At 35.4% G+C, this 15,852-nt stretch overlaps 1 protein-coding gene across 1 annotated transcript in view; it reads left to right on the forward strand.

The window, feature by feature from the left end:
- The window catches only part of FAM117B (family with sequence similarity 117 member B), an 83,046-nt gene that overhangs the window by 41,209 nt on the left and 25,985 nt on the right, over positions 1 to 15,852 (forward strand). The window contains exons 2-4 of the mRNA XM_057551901.1: positions 2,469 to 2,620; positions 11,443 to 11,535; positions 12,642 to 12,755. Of these exons, the coding sequence (XP_057407884.1) occupies positions 2,469 to 2,620; positions 11,443 to 11,535; positions 12,642 to 12,755 (359 nt within the window). The remainder of the gene's footprint in view (positions 1 to 2,468; positions 2,621 to 11,442; positions 11,536 to 12,641; positions 12,756 to 15,852) is intronic.

Below are 15,852 nucleotides of genomic sequence, written 5' to 3' on the forward strand. Positions count from 1 at the left end.
CGTGATCGGGATTTGAGGCAGTGCAGGCAAGAAAGGAAGGCTGGAGAAGCCAGATCATGAAGGATCTTGTTAGCTGTCAGAGAGTTTCTTCCTCTGGACTTCCTTGTAAATACAGCCTTTGTTCATGTAGGTTGGGATTCTTTGAGTCATCTTTGACTCTTTGAGGCTCCCTCCCTTCCCTTAAACTCCCTCATAATTAGGCACCAAATCTTGTCAATTTTGAGAACTTGGATTGAAATGGAATGATGACAAGCTAGATGTAGACTCTGTGTTCTTTATGGCAGGCTGTAACTTAATCTTTTCAATTTCTAGGGCTTAGCGCTGGCTCACAGACCCTTAAAAATGTCTAAAAGAAGGGAGTTCAAAAGAGAAAATGTTTAGTATTTTTACATGTGACCATGTATAACTTTTCTGTTCTCCATTTTGTTATAGAAAATCTAATGGTCTTAGGAGGCCTGGTTGAAAAGTCAGCACTTGGATAATTTAAAATCTTGAAAATGGAATCAGACCTGTTAGTAAGATCTATTTGATCAGTGCACTGGTGGGTGACTGAAGCAATGTTATAGTCAGGGAAGAAAAGTGTCAGACAGCTTTTAACAATTTGATTTTAATGAATATACACCAGTTTACATAGTGTGTGTGCCTTTTTTTTTTTTTTTTTGTGGCCAAGAACAATCTTCTTCTGACTATCACAGTAGAGATTAATTTTTTAGTTAGAGGAAAAATCGTGAACATGTATATTTATTGCTTTTCACTTGTCACAGTTAATAATGTGGGTACATGCTTCCTTGAACTTATGGGTATGTATTGTATTTATTTTGTGTTTAACTATAAGAGGAAGACTGTATGCAGAGATGATTAGCATTTCAAACAATTAGGCATTGTTGTAGTGAAATAGTTGTGCAATTTTGAAAACAAATTATGTATCTGAGGCACATCTTGTGAAACAACTTTTATGATTATCAGCAACACAGCTGCTAAAAGTATTATCTTGGCGGAATTGAATCTTTTGTTATTTGGGTCACATAACCAGCAACTGAACTTTTATACTTATAACTATATAAGACCCTTATTAAGAAATAATGTAAGTAGAAGAGAGGTGTCTTAAACTGTTTTCATATATGGCCTTAAGAAGAACAAGGTGTTTGTTATCATATAGAGCTAGAGTGATAATATTATAATATAATCCTACTCACGCATATATTTGTTTGATATTTTTAAACCCCTTAATTTTTTATTTTAATTTATTATTATTATATTATTATTATTATTATTATTTTGGCTGAGCCACACGGCATGTGGGATCTTAGTTCCCCAACCAGGGATTGAACCCATGCCCCCTGCAGTGGAAGCACGGAGTCTTAACCACTGGACCGCCAGGGAAGTCCCTTAATTTTTTAATTTTTAAAGCATAAATTAGCTAAGCCTATCGCCTTCTCCCTTCCAAAAGAAAAAAATGGAGATATGAGACTGTTTTTTTATACATCACCTCTAACTTCCCATTACCTCTAGTTTTTTTTGTTTTGTTTTGTTTTGTTTTTAGTTTTGGCTTATATCTAAATACATATCCTGTAGCTTGAAATGGAAAATATATTTGCATATGTGGCTTTAAGTATAGCTCCTATAGGCTGGTTAGTATGGTTTCTTACAGTCTATTTATTGTAACAAAAATTAAGATATGTGCCTTACAGTGCTAATTAAAATGGAATTTTACCTGTAACTTTATCTTAGCTGCCTTATATCCTTTTGAGTATAGGTGGTATAATGATAAATGAGTATTTTACATATTATACCTACTTAATCTTAAAACCAAGATGAACATTTTTTAAATGGATAGATATACATTTGTCTTATTTTCTATTTTTTTTTTTTGTAGAGATAATTGTAGTTGTAAGAAATAACGCGGAGATCTTTTGTACGCTTTGCCCTTTTTTCTCCAGTGATAACATTTTGTAGAACTCTATAGTATTTTGACATTGTACAATCCACTGCTCTTATTCAGATTTCTTCAGTTTTACTTGTACTTATTTGTGTGTGTTGAATTCTATACTGCTTAATCTCATTTGTATGTTTGTATATTCACCACCACAGTGAAGATACTGAATAGTTCCCTATCACCAGGGTCCCACATGTTGCCCTTTTATAACACCTACTTCTCTCCTGCCACTTCACCTTCCCTCCCCTATCTTATTAGTGGACCCCTGGCAACCACTGATCTTTCTTCCATTTCTAAAAGTTCCTCATTTCAAAAATGTTGTACAAATGAAATCATACAGCAGGTAACCATTTGAGATTGACTATTTTTACTCAGTATAATTCTCTGGAGATTCATCGAAGTTTGTGTGAATCAATAGCTTATTCTTTTTATTACTCACTTTTTGTATTTAAGTTAGAGAAGCTCTACATAGTTTCTACTTTGTTTCCTTCCTAATCTATTTTTAAAATAAATGTATTTGTCTTAATTCTAGGTGACAAAGCAAGACCGCCTTCCTCCAGCCCCTCTAGCATCATCCGCCGTACCTCCTCCCTGGATACACTTGCTGCTCCGTACCTTGCAGGGCACTGGCCTCGTGACGGTCATGGGCAAGCTGCTCCTTGCATGCGGGACAAGGCCACACAGGTAGGGTTATTACAGTTCTTATCTTGAAGTGTTTCACTCTGAAACCACTTCTCATAATATTATTTGTTCTACTCTGTGCTCAAATTCGTAAAATATTAGTGTGTATTAGCATTATGTGGGAAGCTTATCAAGAGTGCAGATCCCCAGGCTTGACCTTCAGATATTCTCTAGTAGGTTTTGGTTGAGGCTTGGGAATGTGCATTTTAAACAGTACCCAAAGTAATTCCGATACATACAGATAATATATGCACATACTTTTCTTTTTTTTTTTTGCCTGTGGCTTAGTTCCCCGACCGGGGATCAAACCTGGGCCCCGACAGTGAAAGTGCAGAGTCCTAACCACTGGGGCGGCAGGGAATTCCCCTCCCACTTACTCTTTATAGTCAGTTCAGAACATCACAATATATTTAATATACGGAATTTGGACTTAAAAATCTGTTACAGTAAAGATTACTTTAGTTTCCATCCAACCTTATATTTTTGTGCCCAAAAATCTTCATGTGTTGCAAGATGGGGATTATATTCTATTGCTGGTAGAGTCTGTAAATGTAAATATCGTGACAAAGGGACTCTGGAAGCAAAGTTTTGTACTTTTAAATTTATAAAAAGTTTTAATTAAAAAAATCTTAAGAGATCATTTGATGTACCTCCTAGTCTTACAGATCAGGAAACTAAAGTCCAAAATCATAGAGCCAGTTGATGATGCGTCTCAGTTAGGTGTAGTTTCTGTCATAGCAAATTAGTACAATTATAATTAATTAAATATTTGTCTAGTCATTTATTTAATGTTTCTCATATTCATTAGATGGTGCTCCCATGAAGGCAGGAACTGTGTCTGGCTTGTTCATTTCTATATTTTCATCCTCAGGACTTAGTACTGTACCTGATGGAATAAACACTCAAGGAATATTTGCAAAGGATTGAATGAGCAGAACAGTTAAAGCTTTATGGCTAGTGAAGAAAGAAAATCATTTAAAGAGTTAAAAGATTCTTTATACTGATAGTTGAAAATCAGCTAAGGTACATCTTGATTTAGACTTCAAATTTACATCACTGATGGTTGCTTGATCTCAGCACTTTGTGGGAGAATATCCTTTTACAAGACCAAGTAAATACACTTTGCAGTGTTTTTTGGATTTACATACTGGTTTCTAGAATTCCAGATGTTCCTGGTGGACTTAGTTTGTTTTCTGTTCTGATACTCTTGAAACTGAGCCCCATTGTTGGGGTAGATGCTTGGGATTCAAAATTACCTTGAGGGTTATACTCCAGTTGCAACTACGGAAATGAAAATGCAGAGTCTGTACTCATTAAAAGTAATGAATCTTTTCTGAAATTGTGACTTTTTAAACCGAAGAGTTCTGTAGAACTCTGCATTTTTTCAAAATCTGTAACCTTGCTGAGATTAGGGCACATTGTATAGAAAATGAATACAAGTTATTTTCCCACTTTGGTTATTACAGAATATTGAGCAGCATTCCCTGTGCTGTACAGTAGAATTTGAAAAAGACTAGGTACATGTATATGTATAACTGAATCACTTTGCTGTACACAACATTGTTAATCAGCTATGCTCCAATATAAAATTAAAAACTAACACAACATTGTTAATCAGTTATGCTCTAATATAAAATTAAAAAAAAAAAAGGAAATGAATACAGTCTCTACTTGCTTTCTGCTTAATCCACAGGTCATGTTTAAATTAGTATGGGTGCATTTCCTTGAACATTTCTGCAACCCTCTTTCTTTGCTCTGCAGTTTCGGGTTCAGTGGGTTGAGATATTTTGTCTTACCAGTAAGAATATACATTCTAATAAGCCATTGGGAGCCCCTTGATCTGTAGAAGCAGTTCAGTAAGTCTTTTCAGCAAGTTGCTGTGACCTAGCTCTGGCTACCATTTGACTGGTGTTCCTGTTTTTTCTTTTGTTTGGAACGCTTTCCCACCATTTGCCTGGACAGCTTACACTCTGATGCTTACAGCAGCCTCCCCCGATCCCATAGAACCTTGCCTACCTGCTTTCCCTGTCCTTCCAGGTTGGATTAGGTGCCTTTCTTAGGGAACCTCAGTCATCACATATCATAATTGGCTATTTATTCCTTCTGTCCTAGAAAAAATTCTTTGAGAGTAAAAACTCTCTAACTGCAGTACCTAGTCTAGTGCCTGATACATTAGAAGATGCATAATAGCTTTCCAGTATACAATGTAAAATTGAACAAAATTGAAACATGCTTAATTAAAACTCAATTTTACTTTTTATTAATACCTGAGTGTCTTATAATAAAGGCACAGCTTCTTAGTTGAACAAAGAAAGCAATTATCTTTTGAATTAGGAGTTTAAGTAAAATTAATGATTTTGCCGAGTATTTTTTCCTGCCTGAACATCTTATCACTGAAATTAACCAAGCTGTCTTTTGCTCTTTATGCTTATTTTTACCTTACCATCTAATATTCTTGTTCTCATCTTTAATTTGTTCTTAAATCTATATTTTTCCTTGAATTTTTATACTTAAAATTAATATCTTTAGTAATTTCTCTAATTTTTAAAAACTTTTTATTGGGGAAAAAAGTCCCAAGTTTATAGAAGAGTCCCAAGAGTAGTAGATTGAACACCCTATACGCCTCACCTATGTTTACCAATAAACATTTTTGCATATTTTGTTTTCTTTGTGTATATATAATTGTTATTATTACAGTTGTTATTATTTGCTAATTGTTAATAATTTACAGAAATTCTGACTCTTCTCCAAATACTTCAGGATGTATATGAACAAAGACTTAAAAAATATTACCAAAGTAATTATCAAATTCAGGAGATTTAACATTGATACAATGCTACTATTTAATATGTGATACATAGACACATTTTTTTTCAGTTTCCCCGATGATGTTATCTGTAGCAGTTTCTCGCATAAGCTAGGACCCAGTGAAGGAGCACATGTGGCATTTAGATATCATGTTTCTTTAGAATCCTTTAAACTGGAACAGTTTCTCAGCTTTTCTTTGTCTTTCATGACATTGATATTTTTAAGGGTGCAAGCTAGTATTTTTGTTGAATCTTCTCAGCCTGGGTTTATCTGTTTTTTAAACTATTAGATTCAGTAATAACATTTTTGGCAGGAGTACTATATGTGTTGTGTGTTCCTCTCTGTGCATGTGCATCAAGAGGTGCCCGATGTCAGTAATGTTAAGCTTGACCCACCAGATTCTCTTTGTAACTGTATATACATAGTCTGTGGGGAAATATTTGAGACTGTAAATATCCTGTTCCCCAACAAGCTTTCATGCATTGGTTTTGGCATTCGTTGATGATTCTTGCTTGAATCAACAATTACTGTAGTACTTCCAAATGATGATTTTCTAACTCTATTGTCATTCTTCCTGCATTTATTTGTTGGTCTAATACTTTTTTCTTTAACCATTTTTATTTTTATTTTTTAAATTAATTTTTATTGGAGTATAGTTGATTTTTAATGTGTTTCTGCTGTACAGCAGTGTGACTCAGTTATACATATACATATATCCACTCTTTTTTAGATTCTATTCCCATATAGGTCATTACAGAGTACTGAGTAGAGTTCCCTGTGCTATATAGTAGGTTCTTATTAGTTATCTGTTTTGTGTATAGTAGTGTGCATATGTCAATCCCAATCTCCCAATTTATTCCTCCCCCCCATGCCCCTTGGTAACCATAAGTTTGTTTTCTACATCTGTGACTCTGTTTCTGTTTTGTAAGTAGATTTGTTTGCACCATTTTTTTAGATTCCATATATAAGCGATATCATATGATATTTGTCTTCCTCTGTCTGACTTACTTCGCTCAGTATGACAATCTCTAGGTCCATCTGTGTCGGTGCACATGGCATTATTTCATTCTTTTTTATGGCTGAGTAATATTCCATTGCATATATGTATCACATCTTCTTTGTCCATTCCTCTGTTGATGGACATTTAGGTTGCTTCCATATCCTGGCTATTGTAAATAGTGCTTATATGCTGCAGTGAACACTGGGGTACATGTATCTTTTCGAATTATGGTTTTCTCCAGATATATGCCCAGGATTGGTTTTGCTGAATCATATGGTAGCTCTATTTTTAGTCTTTTAAGGAACCTCCATTATGTTCTCCATAGTGGCTGTACCAATTTACATTCCCACCAACAATGTAGGAGGGTTCCCTTTTCTCCACACCCTCTCCAGCATTTACTGTTTGTTGATTTCTTGATGATGGCCATTCTGACTGGTGTGAAGTGATACCTCATTATAGTTTTGGTTTGCATTTCTCTGATAATTAGTGATATTGAGAATCTTTTCATGTGCCTCTTGGCCATCTGTATGTCTTCTTTGGAGAAATGTCTATTTAGGTCTTCTGCCCATTTTTAGATGGGGTTTCCTTTTTTTTTTTTTTTTTTTTTTTTGGATATTGAGCTGCATGAGCTGTTTGTGTGTTTTGGAGATTAATCCCTTGTCAGTCACTTCATTTGCAAATATTTTCTCCCATTCTGTGGGTTGTCTTTTTGTTTTGTTTATGGTTTCCTTTGCTGTGCAGAAGCTTTGAAGTTTCATTAGGTCCCATTTTTGTTTTTATTTTCACATTAGGAGGTGGATCAAAAAAGATCTTGCTTCGATTTATGTCAGAGAGTGTTCTGCCTATGTTTTCCTCTAAGAGTGTTATAGTATCTGGTCTTACATCTATGAATTTGGTAAAGTTGCAGGATATAACATTAATACACAGAAATCTCTTGCATTCCTATACACTAACAATGAAAGATCAGAAAGAGAAATTAAGGAAACAATCCCATTTACCATCACATCAAAAAGAATAAAATACCTAGGAATAAACCTACCTAAGGAGGTGAAAGACTTCTACTCAGAAAATTATAAGATACTGATGAAAGAAATCAAAGATGACACAGACAGGTGGAGAGATGTACCATGTTCTTGGATTGGAAGAATCAATATTGTCAAAATGACTGTACTACCCAAAGTAATCTACAGATTCAATGCATTCCCTATCAAATTACCAATAGCATTTTTTCACAGAATTAGAACAAAATTTTGCAATTTGTATAGAAGCACAAAAGATGCCGAATAGCCAAAGCAATATTGAGAAAGAAAAATGGAGCTGGAGGAATCAGGCTCCCTGACTTCAGACTATATTACAAAGCTACAGTCATCAAGACAGTATGGTACTGGCACAAAAACAGAAATATAGATCAATGGAACAGGATAGAAAGTCCAGAGATAAACCCACGCAGCTATGGTCAACTAATCTATGACAAAGGAGGCAAGAATATACAATGAAGAGAAGACAGTCTCTTCAATAAGTGGTGCTGGGAAAACTGGACAGCTACATGTAAAATAATGAAATTGGAATGTTCTCTAACTCCATACACAAAAATAAACTCAAAATGGATTAAAGGTCTAATACTTTTTGATAGAAGTATTTCTTTATGAAATTGTCCTAAGTGGATTTTATAAAACGTCAATTGATATGACTTAAGATTCTGGGTTTTTTTCCCCCTTTTAACTTTTTACTAATTAGATGTTCAACATACCAAAAAATTGGAAGGGTATGACAGCTGTCATTAGATTCAACAGTTTTAAACATAGCCATATTTGCTTTATCAATCTTTGTATTTTTATGTGTGTGTTTCTCTGCTTTCTGAAAGTGTGTTGCAGATGTCATGACACTTTATCCCTAAATCTTTCAGCATATATCTTCTAAGAATAAGGATATTTCCTGTATAATCACAGTAGCATTAGCTCACCTAGGAAAATTAATAATTACATAATATCATGTAACACCCAAATCCAGTTCATGTTAAAGTTTACCCAAGATCCCTTCCTTCCTTTCTTCCTTTCACCGGGATCCAGTCTGAGATTCATGCATTGTACTTGCTTTCTCTTAGTTCTTTTTAATTAATTAATTAATTAATTATATTTATTTTTAGCTGCATCGGGTCTTCGTTGCTGTGCGCGGGCTTTCTCTAGTTGCAGTGATTGGGGGCTACTCTTCGTTGTGGTGAGCGGGCTTCTCACTGTGGTGGCTTCTCTTGTTGCGGAGCACGGGCTCTAGGCATGCGGGCTTCAGTAGTTGTGGCACGCAGGCTCAGTAGTTGTGGCTCACAGGCTCTAGAGTGCAGGCTCAGTAGTTGTGGCACACGGGCTTAGTTGCTCCGCAGCATGAAGGATCTTACCAGACCAGGGCTCGAATCCATGTCCCCTGCATTGGCAGGCGGATTCTTAACCACCGCGCCACCAGGAAGCCCACTTCCTTTTAATTTAGCACAGTTCATCTCATACTTTCTTTTGGTCTTAAAAACATTGTTATTTTATCTTATTTTATGAATTATACTACATATTTGTAAAGGAGATATTTTATTCTTTTTGAATTAGCAAGTAACTATAGAATACTTTTTTTGTACCATGTGAATATGCTGTTCCCTAGTAACCTTTCACTTAATGGTTTTAGTGTCCATTGATGATCCTTGCCTAAATCAGTTATTTCCCTGGAGGTTGCCCCCCAGAAAGGTGATTTTTTTTTCCTTAAACACAAGATAGCATATTGTATACATTCTTCTGCAACTTTGTTTTCACTTAAGGACACCATTCTATCCATATAGAAAAATTTCCCCTTAAAAGTTTTTTTCCATCTTATATATAAAGAGGTATTGTTTTGAATAGGCTATACATTCATTCATAAAAGTACAAAACTTGAGAGTTATCTTCTTCTCATGAGGCAGCCACTGATATCAGTTTCTTTTGTTACCATGTATATTCTTCCAGATGTACTTTACACGTGTGTATATTCTTTATAGCACTCCTATATATAAAGGTAGTTGCTATACATACTGTACCGAGCCTTGAGTTTTTCTGTCTTTTTTTAAAATAGTATTTTAAAATTTTATTTATTTACATTTACACATATTTTTGGCTGTGTTGGGTCTTCATTGCTGTGCGCAGGCTTTCTCTAGTTGCTACTAGCAGGGGCTACTCTTGGTTGGGGTGTGCAGGCTTCTCATTGCGGTGGCGTCTCCTGTTGCAGAGCATGGGCTCTAGGTGCGTGGGCTTCAGTAGTTGTGGCACGCGGGCTCAGTAGTTGTGGCTCGTGGTCTCTAGAGCACAGGCTCAGTAGTTGTGGCACACGGGCTTAGTTGCTCCGTGGCATGTGGCATCTTTCCAGACCAGGGCTCGAACCCGTGTACCCTGCATTGGCAGGCGGATTCTTAACCACTGTGCCACCAGGGAAGTCCGAGCCTTTAGTTTTTCATTTAACAGTATCTCGTGGAGATTATTTTGTATTAGTACAGTGTAGATTTCCTTATCCATTTTTATAGCTGTGTATTATTCTGTTGCAAAGGTAAGCCATAATTTATTTGGCCAATCCTCTATTTACATTTTTCTAATCTTGTATAAAATCAGTGCTATAGGGAATAATATATGTCATTTTGTACATAAAGGTGTAAATTTGTACATCTGCAGTATAAATTACCAAAATATGGGTGGTTGTGTCAAACAGTATGTGCATTTGTAACTTTGACAGCAGTTGCCTTCCATAAAGGCTGTACTAATTTTACATTCCACCAACAATGGAGGAGGGTGTATGTGATCAAATTGCCCAGTCTCAGTGAAGTTTTAACTTGCATTTCTCTTACTATGGGGTGAGGTTGAGCGTATTTTCATATGCCAAGAATAATATTTTTTTCTGATACAGTGTTTTTAAGTTCTGGATTTTGTGTAACCACTAAGAATTTAACATTTTTGAGGCTGTACTCTGCAGATATTTAAAGCAAGAAAAGACAAAATTTAGAGGTTAAGATTATGAACTCTGGAGTCTTAGGTTTATATCTTTGGCTTTGCCACTTCCCGGCTGTGAGACCTTAGGCAACTTATCTAACCTCATTGTCACAACTTCCTTTTCTGCAGAACTTGTAGAACTTTTTGTATGTATTAAATCAGATAATACAGTGAAGACCTTTCACTGTACTTTCATAAAACACAGTGCCTAGCACATAGTAAGATCACAGAAATGTTAGCTATTATTAGTATGCATTTGTTCAAAAAATGCTATGCTTATAATTATATAATAATAACTAATTTTTATTAGAGAAATGAAAGAAATAGGCTAAAATATTGCAATTAAGTAACTGGTAGTAAAAATTATGGGTAATTTGTTGTTTAAAATATTTTCTAATATCTAATTTTTCTGTAATAGGAATGTATTTTGTAATAGAAAAATATGGGATACCTTTTTTTTAGAAAGGGAAAATGTTCTCAGGTTTATTGAGATATAACTGATATATAGCACTATATAAGTTTAAGGTATGCAGCATAATGACTTGACATACATATATTGCAAAATGATCACCACAGTAAGCTTAGTTAACATCCATCACCTCATAGAGTTACCAAAAAACTTTTTTTTTTTCCTTGTGATGAGAACTTTTAGGATCTACTCTCTTAGCTACTTTCAGATGTACGATAAAAGCAAGTGTTAACTATAGCCACTGGGTTGTACATTACATCCCCAGTACTTATTTATCTTTCAGTGGAAGTTTGTACCTTTTGACCACCTTCATCCTATTCCCCCTCTGCTGACCCACAGCTCTGGTAACCACAAATCTGATTTCTTTTTCTATGAGTTTGTTTGTTTGTTTGTTTTTTTAGTTTCCACATGTGAGATCATATGGTATTTGTCTTTCTCTGACTTCATTTAACATAATACCCTCAGGGTCCATCTGTGTTGTCGCAAATGTAGCATTCATTATTGTTAAATGATTAATTGTTTTATTAAAACCTCTTCCTTCTTTTTCCCATTATAGACAGAGAGTGCATGGGCTGAAGAGTACTCTGAAAAGAAGAAAGGGTCTCACAAGCGTTCAGCGTCGTGGGGCAGCACTGATCAACTTAAGGAGGTCAGAGAAATGGTTCCAAGGAAGTGGGTGTGGAAATTTGATCCCTTCGTTGACTAGTTCCTTGAAGTTGTGAGCAGCAAAGATTTGTCAATTTCCATTGTTTTTTTAATTTTTTGTTTTGTTTTGGTGGTTTTGTTTACTTGAGAAATAACAGAAAAACAGTTATTATGTTGAATGAAGATTTGAATGGGGAAATGTACACATAACTTACTTGATTATGTGTTTTTCTTTATTTTTAATGAGAGTCCATAGCTGTTAATATAAATATCGAATGTATAAGATTGCAGTGATACAACAAATTCACACTTACTATTTCTATATACAGTGGTAGTATTTCTGAATTTCAGTAACCCAGTATAACCAAGTTGATTATGGCCCTATGCTATGATTACCATTTTTTGTGCCTGTAATTAGGACATTTGCATTTTATACATAATGTAGCAATAAAACAGAAAAATTCAGTCAAAGAATAATATAGGATATTGATTGAAATTGTATTTGTTATTTAAAGACTGGTATCTGAATGCATTTCATGGCTTGAGTTGATTTTTTTTTTTTTTAACAGAGTTGATGTTTATTATGTTTATTCATAATTTGATTATGCTCAGTGGACAGCACATCTCCAGGAGCCTCCCAGAGCCTGGGGAGCTTGAGTTGATTTTTAAATAATACTGTTTACTTTTTGGAGCTGTTGAAGGTTAGGTGTTTGTTAAAGAAATCTAATTCTAAATAAAATGTGACTCGTAAGTGAAATGAGAGAATACTTATCATTATTTTTGAATTCTTTGTGAAAGCTATAATGTATAATATAATTTATTCTAAATGCTAAAAATTTCATTTGTTTAGTACTTGGGAAGCTTAAAGGCTCAGAATAGTGTTGGAACATAATTTTTTCTTTGAAAGAAAGATATACATTTATGCATATACAGATGTGTGTGTGTATATATATATAAATTTTTTTTTACAATAAATCAGATTTTTGTGGGATGGTTTAAAAACTCAAGAGATTTATTAAGGATGAATTTTACTGGTTCTTATTAAGCATGAGTATGTTTTATGTAATGTGGAAAACACTCTGACATACTTGTTATTTTTCCCTTTTTCAGATTGCAAAATTACGCCAGCAATTGCAGAGAAGTAAACACAGCAGTCGGCATCATCGAGATAAAGAAAGACAGTCTCCATTCCATGGCAACCATGCAGCTATTAACCAGTGTCAGGTAGGAGCACAGATACCATAAAATCCAGACAAGGGATTTGTTGTTTTCCTGGTGATATGTTATTTCATAGGTAACTGTTTAGGATAAACATGTCTAAAACATATTTGAAACAGTGATTAAATACTGAATCACAGCCTTCATTTAAAAAAAACAGAATGGGGCTTCCCTGGTGGCGCAGTGGTTGAGGATCTGCCTGCCAATGCAGGGGACATGGGTTCGAGCCCTGGTCTGGGAAGATCCCACATGCCGCGGAGCAACTAGGCCCGTGAGCCACAATTACTGAGCCTGCGCGTCTGGAGCCTGTGCTCCGCAACAAGAGAGGCCGCGATAATGAGAGGCCTGCGCACCGCGAAGAAGAGTGGCCCCCACTTGCCACAACTAGAGAAAGCCCTCGCACAGAAACAAAGACCCAACACAGCCATAAATAAATAAATAAATAAATAAACCCAAAGTTTAAAAACAAAAAAACAAAAAAACAAATTTACCTCTTTAAAAAAAAAAAAAAAAACAGAATGTTAAGTTGACCAAATGATATTTTCCTGTAGTAATCTGTGATATGACTTCTAGGCATTATAGCTAGTTACATATTTTGGTTTACTATATTTTTGTCTCTATCAGTTTAGTATGTTGGAGGCAGAATAATAGAGATAATCATTGGCTGTGGAACCAGACCCTGGATAAGTAACCTGTTCTAAGTCTCAGTTTCCTCACGTGAAGATAGAGGATAATGATGATACCTGGAGCATAAGGTCTTTTAGTAGGGAAAATCTTTAACTGCTTTGATTCTTTAATTGAACTCTATGAATTGCTCCTGATGGCTCACTCACAGAGCATTTCTCTTTAACTGAATTGAAATTAGATGGGGTCCCTTAGCAAGGAGAGAGCAAGAAATAGTTTGCCAGCCCCACTTACAGGTTGATAGCTTCTGATGATTGTCAAGTGTATGTGGATTGTTTTCAAGAGAAAGTATGGGTAGAGGTATATATTTTTTTCAAATTAATTGTGTCTTAAAATATTGATGCATGGGTCAAATTTGATTTCACAAATTTATAGTTTGATTGTAGTTTCCAATAGCTTTTTTCCATATATAAGGCATTTTTAGTTATAAAATATGAATATACATTAATGCATTTAAAAACCTAAACAAACTGCATTTATATTTGGAGAAATAGAAAATGCAAAATTGACAAAACAAGAAATGAAAAATTTGAATAGATTAATAATTGTCAAAGTTAGAATACTAATTATTCCGCTCACTCTCAAAGGCTACAGACCCACATGGTTTTACAGGTGAATTTGCCAACCTTCCACTTCCTCTAATTCATCCATAAATAATTTAGATGTGTTTCTAAGAGATAAGTCCAATTCTTATTTCCAATCCATATTTTTACTCCAAGTAGAAGAGAGGTCAAGGTTGAGTTTTATTGAATTAAGTTACGGGTTTTAGCAGTTTATAACTTCCTGAAGTGATTTTTTTTTTAAAGTTGCAATAAAATTAGCAATTAAAGCAATAAAATTATCCAAAATTTTCTTCTTTTTTTCCCTTGCAAGTTGAATTTGCTTCATACAGATTATTGAAGTTTGCATGAACTTCATTTTTGTCTAATTCTAAAATGTCTCGTGGAGAAGGTGAGGACTAGAAAATATAGTAACTTGAAAAATAAATTCATGTAGCTTGACTTTTGTACACTTGACACAACAAACGTTTTGACTACTTGACTTGCTTTAGTGTTAATAGCCAATCAGAGATCAGGCACGTATGCATCATGATAGCTATGGTAGTAGTATTCATATTTAATTGAAACTTTGAGACTGTGAACATGAAAATATCATTCAGTAAGTCATGGGTGTGGCTTTGTTTAGTGGGTTCTCTCTCTAGTGGAGAAAGTACCAGTTTGAGATACGTGTGCTTTGAGGCCATTCCTCCATCCACACAACATATATTAAATGTTGCCATATAACTCATCCTGTAGTACTTATTAGGGGATGCAGTGATAAATGAAATATTGGGGCTTTCCCCCCACCAAGTCTCAAATAGATGTAAGTAAACAGTTAATTTTTACACAGTGTATTGAGTGTGTTGATCAGGGAGTGTTCAGAGTGCTATAGAAGGGATATTTATCCTTGGACTGGCTATGAGCCATCTAGAAGGTCTTCTAGAGAAAATGGTGTCTAAGTGGTCCCTGAAGATTAAGTAGAATTTAACCAATTTTCTAGACGTATAAGAAATCACGGCTTCAGGTAGGGGTGGTAGTAAGAGATTAGGCTAGAGAGGTAAATAGTAGCCAGACCTGAAAGTCTTCATGTCTCAGTTGTTAAGAAATTTGGACTTTGTCCTAGAGACACCAGAGAACTATTTTCTGCAATTCAGAGGGTTGATAGGTGAACAGATACACATTTTGTCATGATCATTATGGGTTCAGAGTAGAGAATGAATTTGGAAGAGGACAAGATTAGAGGCAGGAAACCATTTGAGAACAGATTTATAATCCATGTAAGAAATGATGGTGTGAACTAAAGTAAGGTAGAAGTTGTGGAGCTGGAGAGAGTGGACAAACCTGAGTGATATTTAGAAACTAATAATTAATAATTGAAGTCTATTAAGTGCTTACAATATGGGACGCACTCTACTCAGCTTTTGTATATATTATTAGCATTTAATCCTCATCTTTGATTTGGAGATTGTTATTATCCCCAATTTACAGGCAAGGAATTAAGGCCCAGAGAGATCAAGTATCTTGTTCAAGGTCATATGAGCCAGAACTGGGATTCTAATCTAGGCATTTGACTTCAGAGTCTGAGTTTTTAAACTTTGTTAGCTGATGGTTGATGAGATGGGAATGATGGAGACATAGGAGTAAAAGATAAGGCCAATTCTAGCCTTTAAAACATGATTTAAGGGCTTCCCTGGTGGCGCAGTGGTTGAGAATCTGCCTGCTAATGCAGGGCACACGGGTTCGAGCCCTGGTCTGGGAAGATCCCACATGCCGCGGAGCAACTGGGCCCGTGAGCCACAATTACTGAGCCTGCGCGTCTGGAGCCTGTGCTCCGCAACGAGAGAGGCTGCGACGGTGGGAGCCCCGCGCACCGCGATGAA

The sequence above is a fragment of the Balaenoptera acutorostrata genome, chromosome 8, assembly GCF_949987535.1.
Source record: "Balaenoptera acutorostrata chromosome 8, mBalAcu1.1, whole genome shotgun sequence".
NCBI lineage: Eukaryota > Metazoa > Chordata > Mammalia > Artiodactyla > Balaenopteridae > Balaenoptera > Balaenoptera acutorostrata.